The 19,043-nt window shown below is 47.7% G+C and overlaps 2 protein-coding genes across 4 annotated transcripts in view; one reads left to right on the forward strand and one right to left on the reverse strand.

Moving 5' to 3' along the window:
• Window positions 1–7: 7 nt before the first annotated feature.
• LOC311592982 (L-lactate dehydrogenase C chain-like) lies at window positions 8–14,429 on the forward strand. 2 transcript variants are annotated; one of them, XM_084773943.1, is made up of 8 exons: window positions 8–265; window positions 802–934; window positions 4,865–4,982; window positions 5,260–5,433; window positions 7,917–8,090; window positions 9,958–10,075; window positions 12,273–12,396; window positions 14,008–14,429. In XM_084773943.1, exons 2-8 carry the CDS (start codon window positions 809–811, stop codon window positions 14,170–14,172), a joined length of 999 nt encoding a protein of 332 aa, XP_084630069.1. In that variant the 5' UTR covers window positions 8–265; window positions 802–808; the 3' UTR covers window positions 14,173–14,429. The 2 variants fall into 2 exon arrangements, with proteins under 2 accessions (XP_084630069.1, XP_084630068.1); XM_084773942.1 differs by having other exon boundaries at window positions 9–208; window positions 14,008–14,336.
• A 2,389-nt stretch (window positions 14,430–16,818) lies between these two features.
• Window positions 16,819–19,043, reverse strand: part of TSG101 (tumor susceptibility 101) — a 30,595-nt gene continuing 28,370 nt past the window's right edge. For both annotated transcript variants that reach the window (XM_084773938.1, XM_084773937.1), the window contains 2 exons: window positions 18,046–18,285; window positions 16,819–17,149 (listed from right to left, as the gene is read on the reverse strand). In XM_084773938.1, the coding sequence (XP_084630064.1) occupies window positions 17,060–17,149; window positions 18,046–18,285 (330 nt within the window). In that variant the 3' untranslated portion in view covers window positions 16,819–17,059. The remainder of the gene's footprint in view (window positions 17,150–18,045; window positions 18,286–19,043) is intronic.

Consider the following 19,043-nt stretch of genomic DNA (forward strand, 5'->3'; position numbering starts at 1 on the left):
CCTAGCGTGCTACGTTCGTTATAAACGTTGGCCCCTGAACCTAACTGTGGTCCCGGTTTCACTCCTCTGCATCGGTGTCAGCTCTAGGCTGTATCTTTTGCATCCTTCCGGTGAAGGAAGGCTTCTGTGGGCTTGTGGTACTGGGCAGGGGAGGAGCCTGCAGGGAGCCGCCTCAGGAGGCTTCAGTTTTACTCCTCCCACACTCTAGGTAGGGAACCCCTGGGTTTTCCTGGATCTTGGCTCCTGAACTCTGCAAACTCAAGAGGTAGCTTCTAGGCAGGTTTGGTGGCACAGGCCTGTAATCCCTACACTCTGAGTGACTGAGACAGGAGGATTGCTATGATTTCCCCCTACTCTTCCCCCTACCCTCACCCCAGGACAGGATTTGTGTTTCCCTGGCTGTCCTGGCCTCACTCTGAGACCACGAATTTACAGTCATCCTTGCCTGTCCCGAGTGCTGGGATTAAAGGTGTGGGCCCAGCTTTTTTTTTTTCCCCCATTTGTTTTTCGAGACAGGGTTTCTCTATGTAGCCTTGGCTGTCCTGGACTCTATTTGTAGACCAGGTGTGCTCCACCAGGCCTGGCTTTTTTTTTTTTTTGAGTGTGTGTGTGTGTGTGTGTGCCCGCGCGCGAGATGAGTTCAAGGCCAGCCTCGACTACATAGTGACTTCCTAGCCAGCCCTAGATACAGTGTGAAACCCTGCCTCAACTCCACTCCCCACCAAAAAGAAAAAAAAAAAAGTTGTTTAATGTCTTGACTGTAGGGATGGGTATCCACTGAAATTTCCTTCTGTTCTTCAGGCTCAGCATGTCCACTGTCAAAGAGAAGCTAATTCAGAACCTAACTGCAGAAGATAAAACCTCCCGGTGTAAGATCACTGTGGTGGGCGTTGGAAATGTGGGCATGGCGTGCACTATTAGTATCTTACTGAAGGTGAGCAGCGACTCTCTTAGGTCAGGCCTGCAAGACTGATGATGCCTTAACTGAAATAGGTAAATCCTGCGTTGAGCTAGTGAGCTCTTTGGTTTTTAGGTTTTTTTTTTTTTTTGGTTGTTGTTGTTGTTGTTGGTTTGGTGTTTGTTTGTTTGTTGTTTTAGTTTGTGTTTGTTTTTGGCTTTTCCTCTTATGAAGGTGAGTGTTTTGGGCCTTTTCCTTTGAGATGTGAGCTGAGTAGAGGCGCCAAAACGTTGTTTTAGAAAAGGAAAATCTAGAGCCAGGCGTGGTGGCGCACGCCTTTAGTTCCAGCACTTGGGAGGCAGAGACAGGTAGATCGCTGTGAGTTCGAGGCCAGCCTGGTCTACAGAGTGAGTCCAGGGCAGTCAAGGCTACACAAAGAAACCCTGTCTCAAAAAAACAAAAAAAAACCAAAACAAAACAAAAAGCCCTGCTAGCTCAGAGAGGCAGAGAGAGCACCCAGCTGACCTTCCTACTCCGCTCACATCTCAGAGGAGAAACCAAAAAGCTCAAAGCCAAAAGCTTGCCAGCCCAGCTGACAGCCCAGGAGGAAAAGCTAAAAGCCAAAGAGCTTGCTAGCTCAAAGCTCAAAAGCCTCTTATCCACTGTGTCTTTTTTTTTTTTTTTTTTTTTTTGGTTTTTCGAGACAGGGTTTCTCTGTGTAGCCTTGGCTGTCCTGGACTCGCTTTGTAGACCAGGCTGGCCTCGAACTCACAGCGACCCACCTGCCTCTGCCTCCCGAGTGCTGGGATTAAAGGCGTGCGCCACCATGCCCGGCTTCTTATCCACTGTGTCTTAAATCCCCCTCAACTCAAAGTCCTTCCTGCTCTCTACTCCCTGCCAGCTGGTTTCTTGCTCTGCCTCTTGACCTAGCGTCAGCTTTATTAAGTCCTGTGTACAGAAAGCTCTTGGATTAGCCATGTGCTAGGGCTGAGCCACACCATAACCATCTGTTTACAATAAACAAAGTTCTTGGATTAAAGGTGTGTGTTAGGGCTCAACCACACCAAACAAGAAGCAAGTTTTTAACACTTCTCAATCTCCAGTTTACAATAGGATCAAATATCCTGCAAATCTCCTGAGGCAGGGGAATCCTCAGTGTGAGGTGTGCCTGGATCATATAGGGAGAGCTTGTCTGTGTGGCTTGAGGTTTTCCTAAGGCCTAGAGAGCAGGCACAGAAGGTACAGTCTTGGAATAGATTTGTTCTATTGATTTCATTCTTAGGCACTGTCTATGTGGTGGTAGAGCCATTCAGGCTGGGCACGACATACTCCTGTAATCCCAGGATTTTAAAAGGTAGAGAAGGAGAGTCAGGAATTTTAGGCCATCCTCAGCTGCATGGGTAATTTGAGGCCAATCTAGTCTACGAGGGAGAACCTGTCTCAAAAAGCGCAGGGGTCGGGCAGGAGTGGCGCACGCCTTTCATCTCAGCGCTCGGGAGGCAGAGGCACACAGCTCTCTGTGAGTTCCAGACCAGCCAGGACTACACAGAGAAACTGTGTCTCAAAAAAATAAAAACACAACAACAACAAAAACCAGAGGACAATACAACTTATTTATTTATTTGTTTGTTTAGAGTGTTGTTTGTTTCTCTGTGTAGCCTTGGCTGTTCTGGACTTGCTTTGTAGACCATGCTGGTCTCGAACTCACAGAGATTCGCCTGCTTCCGTCTCACGAGTGCTGGGATTAAAGGCATTGGTCACCACACTCAGTGATGTCATAATTTCAAAATAAAATTGTCAAAGCTCACAGATCACATCTTTGTCACGTCTGTACCACTGTGCATGTTCAGGAGCCAGTTTCACTCTGAGGACAGTATGGATTAGTTGCCTGGATGTTTCTTTTTTTCTCTCTTTTGTTTTTCTTTTTCTTTCTTTTTTTTTGGGGGGGGGCATTGAGACAGCGTTTCTCTGTGTTATCTTGGCTGTCCTAGACTCGATTTGTAGACCAGGCTGGCCTCGAACTCACAGTAATCTGCCTGCCTCTGCCTCCCGAGTGCTGGGATTAAAGGCATGTACCACCACCGCCCTGCTGGCCTGGATTTGTCTTACATTTTAACTGTCTTATTATTAACCCAGACATGTGTATGTGTCTTATGAGTGTGTGCCATAAATATATAGGGTGGATGCCAGAAGAGGAAGGGGAAATCCCCACCTCTGGCCTCCTGTTGGATTGATTACAGGCAGAAGTGAGCCACCTGATACGGGTGCTGGGAATTGAACTCAGGACCTCTGGAAGAGCAGCAGGTGCTCCTCACCACTGAGCCATCGCTCCAGCCCCAGCTGTGTGGGATTTGCTATCTGTCAAATACAGTAATGCAGTGAGCACAGGCGGTGAGCTCCCATGAAGCTCAGGGGCCAGTATAAAAGTGAGGGGAGTGAAAGCAACAGACAGCACAGTGGTTTCCTTCTGTTTGAGCCAGAAGGAGACACAGTGAAAGCAGTGTTTGCAGGTCAGTGCCTAGCTTGATGTTCAAGTGAAAACCCTCGGACGGAATGCCCTCAATTCTCAGTGAGTTTAAAGTGCAACTTGAAGGGTTAAAAAAGACTCGTTCTGGGCCTGGAGCAGATGGCTCAGCCCTTAAGAGCACCATCTGCTCTTGCAGCGGTCCTGAGTTCAATTCCCAGCAACCAATGGTGGCTCATAACTATCATGAGATCTGGTGCCCTCTTCTGGTGTGCAAGTGTACATGCAGGCAGAACACTGTGTATGTAATAAATAAATAAATCTTAAAAAAAAAAAAAAAAAACCCTCTGCTCTAGGAGGGTGGCTCAGCAGTTAAGAGCGCTGCCGGCACCTGTATCCGGCACCTGTATCTGGTGGCTCACACACACCTGTAACTCCGCTCCAGAGGATCTAGTGCCCTCTTCTGGTATCTTCTAGTACTACCCCACCCACACACGTTAATGTGTATACCACAGACACACCCACATACACGTAGATGAAAATAACAAAATATAACCTCTAAAGAATTGTAAAAGGAGCTGGGTATGGTGGCACACGCCTTTCATCCCAGCACTCGGGAGGCAGAGGCAGGCAGATCTCTGTGAGTTCGAGGCCAGCCTGGTCTACAAAGCGAGTCCAGGACAGCCAAGGCTGCACAGAGAAACCCTGTTTCGAAACAACAATAACAATAACAACAACAACAACAACAACAACAAAACCCCCATGAGATTCAGGGGCTGGAGAGGTGGCTCAGAGGTTAAGAGCACTGGCTGTTCTTCCAGAGGTCCTGAGTTCAATTCCCAGCAACCACATGGTGGCTCAAACCATCTATAATGAGATCTGGTGCCCTCTGCTGGAGTGCAGGTGTACATGCAGGCAGAACACTGCGTACATAAATAAATCTTAAAAAACAAACCCACCCCTACACACGATTCTCTGTGGGGGGCACACATCTTTTTGGGGGGAGGCAGAGGGGATTTTGAGACAGGGTTTCTCTGTATAGCCTTGCCTATCCTGGACTCCCTTTGTAGGCCAGGATGGCCTTAAACACATAAAGATCCTCCTGCCTCTGCCTCTCTTGAATGTGGGATTACGGATTTATTCCACTGTGCCTGGCTTTGGTGGCATACATCTTTAATTCCAGCATGCGGAGGCATAGGCTGGTGGATCTTTGAGCTGAAGGCTAACCTGGTCTACAGAGCAAGTTCTAGGACAGCCAGGCTACACAGAGAAATCCTATTTTGAAAAAAAAAAACAAGCCGGGCATGGTGGTGCACGCCTTTAATCCCAGCAGTCGGTCAGCAGAAGCAGGCGGATCAATGTGAGTTCAAGGCCAGCCTGGTCTACAAAGCAAGTCCAGGACAGCCAGGGCTACACAGAGAAACTCTGTCTCAAAAAAAAAAAAACAAAATACAAAGAAAAAAGAAAAAGAAAACATTATTCATAACTCAAGTGTGTTTCAGGGTTTGGCTGACGAACTTGCTCTTATTGATACTAATGCAAACAAGCTGAAGGGAGAGGCCCTGGATCTTCACCATGGCAGCCTCTTCTTGAGCACTCCAAATATCGTCTACGGAACCGGTTAGTCTTCTTCGTTCATGTTGCTTATAGAGCTTTGTGAAAAGTGCTGAACTTGCCATGTGTAATTACTTGGGCGCCTTGGTGACTCTGCCATGGCTTCAGCTCCCGGCAACACCTAAGAGCAAAGGCCGCAGCCGGAACTGCAGGCTTCTTGCTCTGGGTCTCACTGGGTTGAAGGGGATGGCAGAGTGGGAGGTGGCCATGTGAATGAGAGAGCATGGGGTAGGCAGGTGGTTGGCGGTCCTGCCTGGAGTGCTGTCTTCTCTCTCCTCCTCAGATTACGGTGTGTCGGCCAACTCCAAATTAGTTATCATCACGGCGGGGGCAACGATGAAGATGGGGGAATCTCGCCTTGACCTGCTCCAGCGCAATGTTGAGATCATGAAAGGAATCGTTCCCGGCGTTGTCAAAAACAGCCCCGACTGTAAGATAATGGTCGTGGCAAATCCAGGTGGGGTGCCCTCCCCTTCCGAGCGATGTTTGGTCCATACCATGGCTTAGAACCGCTCTATTCTACACTAAGGCTGCATCTGCGGGTAATAAGCTTTGCTCATTCAAAGTCTGCAAGCCGTAAATTTGACAGATGCCATCACCCGCATTAGCATCGGGATTGTCACTGTCACCTCTGTGGGGGCTGTGTGCTCAACTGCACTTCATCCCTGTTCCTATCACTTGACTCATTTTCTGGAGCTTAACAAACAAAAAGACAACAGTGAGACAAATTTCTCCACCTACCCGCTTTTACGGTGCAAACTGGAGTCTCCTGTTTATGTTTCCGTGTGTGGGATGTGGTGAGCACGTGTGAGCGCCTGCATGCACTGAGGTTGGTGTCTTCCCGCGCTGCTTGCCAGCATCGCCCACTGAGCCTGCAGCTTGCCATTTTGGCTAGCCTGCTGACCACTGAGTTGTTGAATGAACGTGTCTCTGTGCACCCTGACCCTTACCAGCCCTAGGGTTGTAGATGTAGCATGTCTTACTTTTCTCGTGGGTACTAAGGGATCCAAACTTAGGTCCTTCACTCTTGACATTTTGCCTCCACAGTGAAAAACACCGATGGCTCTTCCAGAGGACCCAGGTTTGGTTCCGAGCACCCACATGAGTGCCTGGTCCAATGAAGGCCAGAAGAGGGAGTCAGATCCCCTGTAACATGTTACAGACAGTTGTGAGCCATCGTGTGGGTGCTCAGAACCAAACCTGGATCTTCTACAAGAGCAGTAAGTGCTCTCAACCGCAGAGCCACCTCTGCAGCCGCTGTGGATGCATTTTTAAGGATGATGTGAACACTCACGTGTAAGCATTTGTGCGGTCAAATCTTTCTTTGGAGTAAGTGATGAGGGCAGAGGGACACAAGCGGGTCACTGCCTCTGAAGTGTTAGGCTCTGTTAGAAGCTGCACACGGATTTTCCGAGTCCTGTGCTGTGCCGTTGACGTTCATACCAGCACTATGTGCTCCAGAGTTCTTGCCCACCTGCTCCTGTCAGCTTTTCCAAAGTTTACATCCAGTGTCTTCATTTTTAAAGATTAATCTGGCCAGATATTTGTGTGTTGACAACTTTGCTACTGTCACACGTGTTTCCTAGCGCTGTTATTTTTTTTCTTTTTCTTTCTTTCTTTCTTTTTTTTTTTTTTTTTTTTGGTTTTTTGAGACAGGGTTTCTCTGTGTAGCCTTGGCTGTCCTGGACTCACTTTGTAGACCAGGCTGGCCTCGAACTCACAGCGATCCGCCTGCCTCTGCCTCCCGAGTGCTGGGATTAAAGGTGTGCGCCACCACGCCCGGCTCCTTGCGCTGTTAAATTTTGTTTTATTTTACTTTTAAGATTTTTATTATGTATACAGTATTTCCCCTGCATGTACACCTGCAGGCCAGAAGAGGCCACCAGATCTCATTATAGATGTTTGTGAGCCACCATGTGGTTGCTGGGAATTGAACTCAGGACTTTTGGAAGAGCAGTTAGTGCTCTTAAACTTTGAGCCATCGCTCCAGCCTTGGCAGAATTTTCCTTAAATGCCTAAAACTCAAAACCCAATCTTTGCTGTTTCCCTCCCTCCTGTCTTCAGTACCCTGATCTGCAGCTTCTGGCTGCCCCTTAGCCATCACTTCCTGCTTGCATAGAGCATCGGCCTGGAAGCAAAGCTGTCATGCTCTTTCTGTATTGCGCATGCTCCTGCAGACCCCCCTGGCGGCGCCCACGCTCCTGCAGACCCCCCTGGCGGCGCCCACGCTCCTGCAGACCCCCCTGGCGGCGCCCACGCCCCTGCAGACCCCCCTGGCGGTGCCCACGCCCCTGCAGACCCCCTGGCGGTGCCCACGCCCCTGCAGACCCCCCCGGCGGTGCCCACGCCCCTGCAGACCCCCCCGGCGGTGCCCACGCCCCTGCAGACCCCCCCGGCGGTGCCCACGCCCCTGCAGACCCCCCCGGCGGTGCCCACGCCCCTGCAGACCCCCCTGGCGGCGCCCACGCCCCTGCAGACCCCCTGGCGGCGCCCACGCCCCTGCAGACCCCCTGGCGGTGCCCACGCCCCTGCAGACCCCCCCGGCGGTGCCCACGCCCCTGCAGACCCCCCCGGCGGTGCCCACGCCCCTGCAGACCCCCCTGGCGGTGCCCACACACAGTATTCTAGGTAACATATTGATAGCTCAGGTGAGGGTGTGGCAGTGGAAAGGAGAAGTCCATAAAGTCAAAGAGGTAGACCTGACCCCTTGTTAGATTTGCGGAAAAGCCCACAGAGTGTCTCGGAGGATGCTCCATGATTCTACTAGCGAATGATTTAATGTAAAACCCCCTGAGTTGCCTACCTTCTCCATTCACTAAACTTTGAATTCTGACGAATCTGCATGTGACTCCAAAAAATAGTTTATCTGTTTAGAAAAGCAACTGTAAAGAGAAATTGCTATGGCTCTTTGTCAAACATCGTCTGCCCTGTTGTTCCTAGTGGACATTTTGACATACGTCGTGTGGAAGCTAAGCGGCTTCCCTGTATCGCATGTGATCGGAAGTGGATGTAACCTGGACTCTGCCCGTTTCCGGTACATGATTGGCGAGAAGCTGGGTGTCCACCCTACCAGCTGCCACGGCTGGATTCTGGGAGAACATGGAGACTCCAGTGGTGAGCGCGGCCCAGCTTCAGGTCCCCTCCTCCGCCAAGATAGCTGCATAAGTCTCACATTTACTTACTTATTTATTGTTTTGGCTGTCCAGGGCTTGCTTTGTAAACCAGGCTGGCCTCAAACTCATAGAAATCTTAATGCTTCTGCCTCCCTGAGTGCTGGGATTGCGGCCGTGTGCCACCAAGCCCAGCTCATAATTTTCATCCCTTTCCTTAGAGGCAGGTTGCTTTTGTTTTTGTTGTTGGTGGTTTGGTTTGCTTTTTTGAGACAGGGTTTCTCTGTGTTATCTTGGCTGTCCTGGACTCACTTTGTAGACCAGGCTGGCCTCGAACTCACAGCAATCTGCCTCCCTCGGCTTCCTGAGTGCTGGGATCAAAGGCGTGCGCCACCTCCCCCCAAGATTTATTTATTATGTATACAGTGCTCTGTCTGCATGTACACCTGCAGGCCACAAGAGGGCACCAGATCCCACTACAGATGGTTGTGAGCCACCCATGTGGTTGCTGGGAATTGAACTCAGGACCTTTGGAAGAGCAGCCAGGGCTCTTAACCTCTGAGCCATCTCTCCAGGGACAGGTTGTATGAGAGTCTACATCGTTCTGTTCCTGTGAAAAAGTGTGCGGTCCTTTAAGTTAAGGCATGTTTCCTAGCAATCCTTTTCTTTGTAGAATCTGCATTTTGTATATTGCTTTAAAATGCCTCCTGCACCACACAATTACAAATAATTCAACTATGTGCTTTCTTTCTGTTTTGTTTTGTTTTGAGACAGGGTTTCTCTGTGTAGCCTTAGCTGTCCTAGACTCACTCTGTAGACCAGGCTGGCCTCAAACTCTAAGTGCTGGGATTAAAGGTGTACACCACCACAGCTGGCCTGTGTTTTGTAATGTTGTGTCTTGTAATTTCCCTTTCTGTCTAATTAAAATTTACTGTGGGGGTTGGAGAAATGGCTCAGCAGTTACAAGCACTTTTTCCTTGCCACCTGTAACTCAAGCCTCAGGAATCCAAAATTCTTTTTAGGGCCCCAGTACAAACACACATGCACAACTAAGTACGGAGGACAAAAATACAAACAGAATACATCTTAAAAAACAAGAAAACCTTAATGCCTTGTTTCTATCTATGATGTGAGATAGCGTCCTACCCATAAGATACAAACCAAAACTCCATCCAGGTATGGCAGTAAGCACTTGTGATGCCAGGACTTAGGAGGCTGCGTCAGGAGGGTCAGGAATTTACAGACATCCTCAGGTGCTTATAGCAAGCCCGACATTCTCAACCAACCCAAGCCGGGAGTGCTGATATATGCCTAAAATCTAACCATCTGGAGGTGGGGGTGGAGTAGAGGCAGGAGGATCAGGAGGTTGACACCATCTTTGACTATACATTGAGTTGAGGCCAGCTGGAGTCATATGCCACCCAGTCAGTCAACACTAGCCACATGTGGCAAAACATACTATGCTCGTCAGCAGTCACTGGGGCAAAGGCAGGAAGACATGAATTTGAAGGTAGCTGAGGCCTTTCTCAAAAGAACAGAAACAGAACAGAACAGAACAGGGGCTGGAGAGATGGCTCAGTGGTTAAGAGCACTAGCTGTTCTTCCAAAGGTCCTGAGTTCAATTCCCATCAACCACATAGTGATTCATAACGATCTATACTGAGGTCTGGTGCTCTGTTCTGGCCTGCTGACTCATATGCAGTACAGAATACTGTATTCATAATAAATAAACTTTTTGAAAAAAATTTAAATCTTTAAAAAAACAGAACATAAACAAACCCTCTCAACAAAACACCCCAGCAGTGAACTCAACCAAGCAGTTGGCTCAGTTTTGGCAAGAGAGACTCATGAGGACAGTTCTGTTTTCTCAGTGCCCGTATGGAGTGGTGTGAATGTAGCTGGCGTACCTCTGAAGTCGCTGATCCCAGGATTTGGAACTGATTCAGACAAGGAGCAATGGGGAATGGTTCACAAACAGGTGGTGGAAAGGTAACCGTAGCTATGTGATTTCCAATGCCTTAATAACTGGTATTAAGAATACATTTTGTAGGTAGGTGCGGTGGCGCACACCTTTAATCCCAGCACTCAGGAGGCAGAGGCAGGCGGATCGCTGTGAGTTCAATGCCAGTCTGGTCTACAAAGTGAGTCCAGGACAGCCAAGGCTACACAGAGAAACCCTGTCTCGCAAAACCAAAAAAACAAAAACAAAAACAAAACAAAACAAAAACCCAAAAACCAAAAACAAAAAACAACCCCCCCCCAAAAAAAACAAAACAAAAAAACCCAACATTTCCTACCTGTTGGTGTTACATACCTTTAATTTCAACACTCAGGAGCCTGTGTTGAACTCTGTGAGTTCAAGACCAGCCTGGTCTACGGAGCAAGTTTCAGGCAAGGCTACATAGGGAAACTGTATCTCAAAAAAACAAAAACAAAAACCCAAAACAAAACAAACAGCTCCCCCTCAAAAACCAAACAAAATGAGAAACAAATTTTGTCAATGGCTCGAGAGCTGGCTCAGTGGTTAAGCATACTGGCTGCTCTTCCAGAGGTCCTGGCTTGGATTCCTAGCACCACGTGGTGGCTCTCAACTTTGTGTCACTCCAGTCCAGGGTATCTGCAGCCCTCTTTGGCTTTTGTGGAAACCAGACACACATGTGGGGCACAGACACATGTAAGCCAAACACCCAGACATGTAAGATAAAATTTTACAAAGAATAAATCTTACACAGACCTTTGCTCCGTTAGATGAATAAGCCTAGGTTTCTGACAGTGTCTCGGTCTGGGCACATGAGGCCTGTGAAGTCCATACCTGCTGCTGGCTTTTTATCTGTGGCACCTCTGTAGGATTTGAGTTTTACTTCCTTTCATGTATTCCTTAGAGTTTCTCTGATGAGCATATCTGACTTTATATATGCATGTGTACCTATATTTGAGAGAGGGTATTGCCATGTGGTGAAGGCTAGCCCTGACCCATAGAGATTTTCCTGCCATCTAAGTGCTTGGATTAAAAGTATGTACCCTGGGGGCTGGAGAGATGGCTCAGAGGGTAAGAGTACTGTCTGTTCTTTCAAAGGTCCTGAGTTCAATTCCCAGCAACCACATGGTGGCTCACAGCCATCTATAATGAAGTCTGGTGCCCTCTTCTGCCATGCAGGGAGAATACTGTATAAATAAAAAGTCATTTGTAAAAGAACAATTTTTTAAAAGTATGTACCACTACACCAGGCCTATACCAGTAATTTTATGTGGTCAGAGAGCTGTATGTAGTAATTTTCAAGGTAATCATAAACTATATTTAAGTATTTAAGCAACAATAATTAATATTACTGACATTAGTTATTGATATTAAAAATTGATCCCATCTTGGTGTCTTAGTAGTCTGACTTTATGATAAAAGAAAGATGAACTGACCAGACAGTGGTGGCGCACGCCTTTAATCCCAGCACTCGGGAGGCAGAGGCAGGTGGATGGCTGTGAGTTCAAGGCCAGCATGGTCTACAAAGCAAGTCTAGGACAGCCAAGGCTACACAGAGAAACCTTGTCTCAAAACCCCCTCCCCCCCCCCCAAAAAAAAAAGAAAAGAGAAAGATGAACTGATTTTGTGGTTTTGTTTTGAGACTATGGATAGCTCTCAGCGGTCAGCCTGCCTTTTCCTCCTGAGTACTGGATTAAAGGTGTGTGCTGCCACGCCTCGCTCTTAGTCAGTTCTTATTTAAAGTGAATTATGGGGCAGGAGAGATGGCTTGGGGGTTCAGAGCATTGGCTGCTCTTCCAGAGGACCTGGGTTCAATTCCCAGCACCCACATGGCAACTGACTGTTCCAGGGGTTCTGACACCCTCACACAGACACATACAGGCAAAATACCAATGCACATAAAATAAAAATAAATGAGTAAATAAAGTGAATAATAACATTTTATGAGACTTATCTATTTGGCACAGGATCTCACTGTGTATCTTTGGTTGGCCCAGAACTTACGGTGTAGATCAGGCTGGTTTGGACCTCACCTATGCCCACTATACTTGGCTGAGACCTATTTTTAGGTCTCATTGTAAGCTCATAAACACAAAAGAACTCTGAGAGACTGTCACAAATGTGTGCTTCAGAAAGGATGTGTGAACAACAGTGTGGTCCTTGAGTTGACATCTCACGACTTTGATTTCCTTCCCTGCACAACTGCAGTGGCCTTGAAATCTTCCGGCTGAAGGGCTGCACCTCTTGGGCTATTGCGCTGTCCGTGACAGATATGTCAGGATCAATACTGAGGAATCTGAGGAGGGTGCATCCAGTTTCCACGCTGGTTAAGGTAGGAGGAAATGTTCATTTATCATGCCTGGTCACTGGGGAGGTTGAGTGTAAAGTAATGAATGAGGCAAGTGGCCGAGTTCCCAGCAGGAAGCTGGGATATAAGGAAAGACCCCAGGAGTGGGGGACCCTTCTCTGTGCACCCAGAGAGCACGAGGCTCTGGGCGAGTAGCGGAGTGGGGACGGATTGTCAGTCTGGCGATCTCCCCTGACCCTCAGCGTTCATACTTGACATGCCTACAATCACCGCTCTTCCATTGCCGATCACAAACCCAGCCTCAGCCTCACAGGATGAGTGGGACGTTTGGGTGGGCAGATGGGGAGAGTTCAGTAAGAGCTCCAGGGGCGGTGACGGGGTAGGTGGCACGTGTGGTTCTTCCCTGGGCGGGGGCCGCGCTGCCGGCCACCAGCCCACCAAGGCAGGAGGGGCAGAAGGCGAGGTGCAGAGCTTAGAAGGCCTCGAGCACTACGGAGATCAGACACTCTGGGAACCACTTCAGGGAGCTAGTTCAACTTTCCTTGGGGGAGAGCAAAGGCTATGTAACCCTTGGGGAGTGGGTGAGGCTTCCAGGATAGGTGTTCATAACTGGTTGGAACCAGGCACTTTTAGGATGCTTGCTTTGTATTGGGCAGCATGCTTCCATCATATGAACACAGCACCTAATTATTCCGCCGGTGAAGGGACGGGAAGGGAGAGCTGGCAGGGAGCTAGGTCAAAGGCCATATATCATCAGCCGGATCACCTACGGCTAGGGGCATATACGTCTAAAGATGCTCTGTAGATGAAGTCAGACAGAGAGCAAGACGCCCTGCTCGGGAGAGGGAGTCCAGCACCTAATGCAATAGCTATCCAGAGCAGGAGATGGCAGCCTCAAACAAGCAGGCTCCTTCCAACAGCAATGAGACAGCAGAGGCTGGAGTATGCGGGCAAATGTATGGGTGGCCATAGCCTTGGCTTTGGCTGTGAGAATGGAAGGGCTGTTGGGCCATTGGCCAGCGTTCCACGGCCGAGTACTGTCTATGGCTGGCTGCTTGTCTGCCATGTCTCTCTGCCCAGCCTGGGAGTCCTAGGGTGGAACTCCAGGAAAGGTGGCAGTTTAGGGTACGGAAGAGCAGGAATACATCCCAAGGCTACATACATCCTCAGATACTATGCTGGTTGTGTTAGAATAACCCTGGGCTGCTCCTCTGGGGCTTTACCTCTAAGGACTTGAGAAGCCATTTGTAGCAGCTGGTGGCCACACTGAGTGCTGCCCATAGTGCCCACTCAGAACAGGCTCCCTGGTCACCACCCACCTTAGCCTTCACTGTCTCCTCAGTGTGCTGGAGAATTCCTGCTCTCGGTCTTTCACAAGTTAAAAAGGTCACATGGAGACAGCTAACCTTTTAGACAGCAAGATGGTCTGTTGAGGGTCCTTTTAAAGGCCTCTGGCACATTCTCCTTGTCACTGACCATCCATGTGGTCCAGGACTCAAGACAGCTCTCATTTCTCCCAAAGATCACTCTGCCTTCTGTAAAGCTCTGCTTAGCGCCCCACCCGCCCACACGGCCTTCTCAAGCTTTCTGGCACAGAGCAAGGGAACCAAACAATGATGTGACCTTGTGTTTCAGGGCTTATATGGAATAAAGGAGGACGTCTTCCTCAGTGTCCCCTGTATCTTGGGACGGAATGGCATCACTGACATTGTGAAGGTGAACTTGAGCCCAGAAGAGGAGACGCTTCTCAGGAAGAGTGCAGACATACTCTGGAACCTCCAGAAAGACATCAAATTATAAAGTCTCCACATTCTGCACTTTAACAGATAGTATTGCATACGTCACATCTCAAGTGTTTCCATGTTAAAAAGTTAAATAAAATATTGGAGACGTATGGCATAACACCAGTCTCAAGATTAGAAAGATAAACGCCAAAGACATCCGCCCCTCCTTGGTTTTTCAAGACAGGGATTCTCTGTGTAGCCCTTGGCTGTCCTGGACTTGCTGCCCCGGGGTTAAAGGCATACACTCACAAGGCCTGTCTGAAATCTCTGCCTTTTAGAAATCCTTTGTGTGTCTGGCTATCAATGCAGGCTGCACAGAGGGAAATTACATCTCCGAGGAACTGATGAGTGAGTACTGCTCAGTTTTATCAGCGCACGTGTGACAACTCATTGCAACGCAGACTGAAGCTCTCACAAAACAGGAAGTACTTCCTCCAGTGTTCTCTCTTCTTTTGTTGCAAGGGAAACATTCACATTGCTTCATTAGTTCCCCTCTCTATGTATATCATTTACTAAATATATGATCATATACATTAAGGGACTGGAGATAATGCTCAGTGGTTAAGGGCACTTGTGGCCTTTCCAGATGACTCTGGTTCAATTTCTAGCATCCACGTGGTGACTGACACCTTCTGCAGACATACATGTAGGCATAACGTTCATACACAGAAATAAAGCTTTAAAAAACATATAAATATCAGAAGAAAAACATTCTTTTTTTTGAGACAGGGTTTCTCTGTGTAGCCTTTGCTGTCCTAGACTTGCTTTGTAGACCAGGCTAGCCTCCAGCTCACAGCAATACTCCTGCCCCTGCCTCCTCGAGTGCTGGGATTAAAGGTGTGTACCACCAGCCTGGCTGAGATGCAACTTTTGAAGTGGGGTAGGGCCAGGCCCTCCTATGCATGGGGCAGCCCATGTCGAGTGGCGCCCACAGCGAGGAGAGTTCAGCTGGCATGTAGAGGACCCTCACCCACTTTGTGGCACTGCCCGGGGTAGGAGTGAGCATGCTCAATGTTTTCCTTAAGTCGATACAAGGAGAGCATGAGACAGCGAGTTCGTTGCTTACCCCTACCTCCACAGGACCAGGCCCTTCCCCTGGGGAGTCGGACGTCATGTGAACCCATTTCCGACTGGCTATGGAGATGAGTAAGCATTTTTTTTTTTTTAAATTAAAGAGTGAGTGTGTGTGTGAAAGGGAGAGTGTGTGAGATGTTTACACTGAGGGTAGCAAAAAACTTGCAGAAACTGGCTCTGTCCTTTGACAATGCAGGGCCCAGGGATTGAACTTTGGCCGGCAGGCTTGGTAACAAGTTCCTTTTCTCCACTGAGCCATGTCACCTGCTCAGGTCTGTGTTTGGGGACCTGCTCTAGTGAGTCCACCCAGCTCCCAGTTTGCTGTAGGGGGGGGGGGGGGTTTCAGATTACCGGCTGCATCTGTGCTTGTTCTAGGCCTAGTCCTGTCTTGTTTCTGACTCAGGCCGACATGTCTCTTCCTGGAAACTGACACATCTTGTAGAGGTGCTCTGATTTGTTGGCTTCCAGCTTGTCTCCTGAAGGCCAGGAGTGATGGCGGCTGCCCTTTCCCTTCAGATCTTAACCATTTGTCTTCTCTCTCTTTAGACTGAATCTCACAGTGTAGCCCAGGCTGGCCTTGAACTTAATGCCTCCTGCCTCCTGATGCTGGGACTACAGGTATGAACCCAAATACCCACAGAGGCTTTTTTGAAATTTTGGCTAGTTTGGACTTCTTGGCTTTGTTCAAAGCCTGTTTTTTTAATGTGAGTAATGTTCTCTACTGGCTCCCCCCCCCCCCTTTTTCTCTTTTGGCTATTTCATTGTTTTATTTCCCCATAATACATTATATTTCTTGGCTTCAGTATACTGTTCTTGTATTTTTGCTTCTTAAAGTAGAGGCTGTAATTGGAGATCTTTCCGGTTTTGTAGCAGGCATGTACTGCTACAGGTTTAGTATTCCTTATTTGAAATGCTTGGTACCAGATTATATATGCCTTAGGAACCAGAGCTTTTCAGATTTTGGAATATTTGATGTAGGCTTTAGCAACTCATGCATCTCTCGTGTGAAATGGATTAAAAATATCTCGCTATATTTTCATAACAAGTCAGTCTCCCGCAAATTATAGTATTCTTTTTGTTTTGTTTTTTTCAAGACAAGGTCTCTCTGTGTAACCTTGGTTGTCGCAGAACTTGCTCTGTAGTCCAGGGTGGCCTCAAACTCACAGAGATGCACTGTCTCTGCCTCCTGAGCTCTGGGATTAGAGGCATATGCTACCACTGCCCAGCAGTATCCTATTTCTTTTAAAAATTCATTTCAAATATTTAAAAATTTGTTATGATTTCCTGCAATATCACACATGAGTTGTAAGATGCTCTATACCTACCCACTGTGGCTGGACTGTCTTGCCTATTGAACATGAGACTTCCTCTTGATTAAAAAGTCACAGTTCAGTTGGTTCTAGAAAGAAATAGATGTATCCTCTAATACACCAACTTCTGTGTTATACCCCACACTAAATGGAACTGTCTTTGTCCTATAGAATACCGAACTGCAACTTAAGCTGGACATTTATGTCCTGTTTGTAATGAGAATCCAGGCTTCTGACTAAGTTTCTGCATCTTTCCTCAAGTCCAAGAAAGAGAGAAATTATGCAACAAAGTTTATTTAGCCCACTCAGTCCTGACACAGCACAAGAAGCTTACAGAGGGTAGAAAGTGCATTAATAAAAGCCAGTCTTTACCCAAAGGAAACAGAAAATATATTATTGATTCAAAATATTTAACACTCAAATGATAAACTGCAATAACTTATTGTGGGTTCTACTGATGAGAGAAAGGAAAAGAAAAGGATGCTTTACGAAGAGGCCGGTGTCCAGCCGATACCGGAGTCAGTAGAGGTCACTGAGACCCGCAGTCTTCCTTGCTTTCTGCATAAGTGCTCTTAGCTGGAACTGTTTACGGGACAGAAGGCGGACGTGCTAGGAAGGAAGAAAGTGTTAACAGGTCAGATTGGCTTTGACCCAGGCATGAGGTCAGAGAGCATCTAGCAATCTTAAATATACATATTTAGCCTTGGATACATAAATATCCAAATAGCAGCCTTTGGAACCATTAACTCTTTATACATGGCTTTTAAAAAGTCTACTGCACTGCAGGGTCTGACTCAGGGTACTTTGGTTGGCTCTGCAGTACTGAGGATTGAACCTAGAGTGTTGTAACCATTAGGTAAGTGTCATACCCTGATATGTATCCCCAGCCCATAGCTACATCCTGAGACACCAAGATGCCAGGAAAACATACTGCAAATCTCACACAAGTTACCAAGCTGTCTCTTACTAAGAGAAAAGGAAGAGCTGAGGAGAAATGGAGCTAACTTTGCCCCTAGTCAATGTCTCCAAAACAGCATACTTTTCTTGCCTCTCTCTTCACATTTTTTCTTGTGTCATGCCCCCCAGCCAGAAGACCGTGGTTGCTTGCATTAGACCCAAGACACATGATTTAGCCACTCATCCAAGTGCCCTACCCAGCTTCCATGAACACTGAGGTATCGCCAGAAGCCAGGTCAAATACACAGAGTGCCTGGCTACTATTCCTAAGCCCATATTCTCTATGACCCAACAAACAGCAACAAGCAAAGCTTACTACATCTTCAGTCTGTATGGTATTAGCAAGCCAGAGATAACCTGCATGAAAGAAGGTAGCCACTTCCTTCTAGGACAACCTGATCTGGGAAAACTCATCTAAATTATCCAACCCTAAGACCAGTAATGGATTAGAAACAGCAAAACAAAACGGGAGTGGGCAATATCTCAAATCCAGGTGGTGTGACTTCTCTGAGGTGCCCTCAGACCCACACAGGCAGAAGGACACCTACCTTCAGGAAGACATCCAGATCTATTACTCCCCGCCTCAAGGCTTCTCCCAGGTAAAAGATAGTGTCTTCAATAGCATTTTCCTCTGCATACAGATTTAGAATCTGTTTATACAGTGGGGCTGTGGGAATGATAACTTCATCAATATCATTATTTTCAGATTGATTTTCCATTTTCTCCAGAGCAGAACTTAGTTCTTCATCCTTCTTTTTCAAAAGTTCTATGTTTTTATCAACTTCAGCCTGAAAACAGAACAATCCGTGCATAACTTTATACTGTTTTGTACATGATCACCTACTGTGACACATCTACAATGTGACCTCATGGCAGTATCTTTTTTTTTTTTTTCTCCCAAGACAGAAACAGTTTCTCTGTGTACCCTTGGCTTTATAGACGAGACTGGCTTTCAACTCACAGAGCCCTGCCTGCCTCTGCCTCTGCCTCCCAAGTGCTGGGAATAAAGGCGTGCGCCACCACGCCTGGCTGACTGACGGTAGGATGTGTGAATGGCGGAAACTTCCCAGAAGGAGCATAATAGTGAGTGAGGCGTGGCGCTGCCAACTGGACCGCAGACACAGTGCCTTCCAAAAGGAAGTCCCTCCCACAGACAATAAAACAAGGAGTTCCACAGGAGAACTTGTGTGTGTAAAGTATTCGACTCTCAGAGCTACAACACTTTCTCCAGTGTCAAGACACTGCAGGTGGTGGCTGTGGCTCTCCATTACACTGCTATCACAGTTCTGAACTGAAATGGTTGGCTATTACGATGTCCACTTTATGCCCGACAAGAGAAAGCCTGAAGACTGAAGGGGCACAAGCTGCATTGATATGAAGCCCTCAAGGCCCCCAAATTACCTGGATGATGAAACCAGAGAAGCTGCTGAGATACAGTTGAGAGAGGGGGTGGGGTGGAGAACATGCAGAGGTACCAAAGGAGACCAGAAACGGGGGTCAGATTCCCTGGAGCTGAGGTCAACAGGCAGGTGTGAGCAGCCTGATA

The sequence above is a fragment of the Acomys minous genome, assembly GCF_964271855.1.
Source record: "Acomys minous genome assembly, chromosome: 2".
Classification (NCBI taxonomy): Eukaryota; Metazoa; Chordata; class Mammalia; order Rodentia; family Muridae; genus Acomys; species Acomys minous.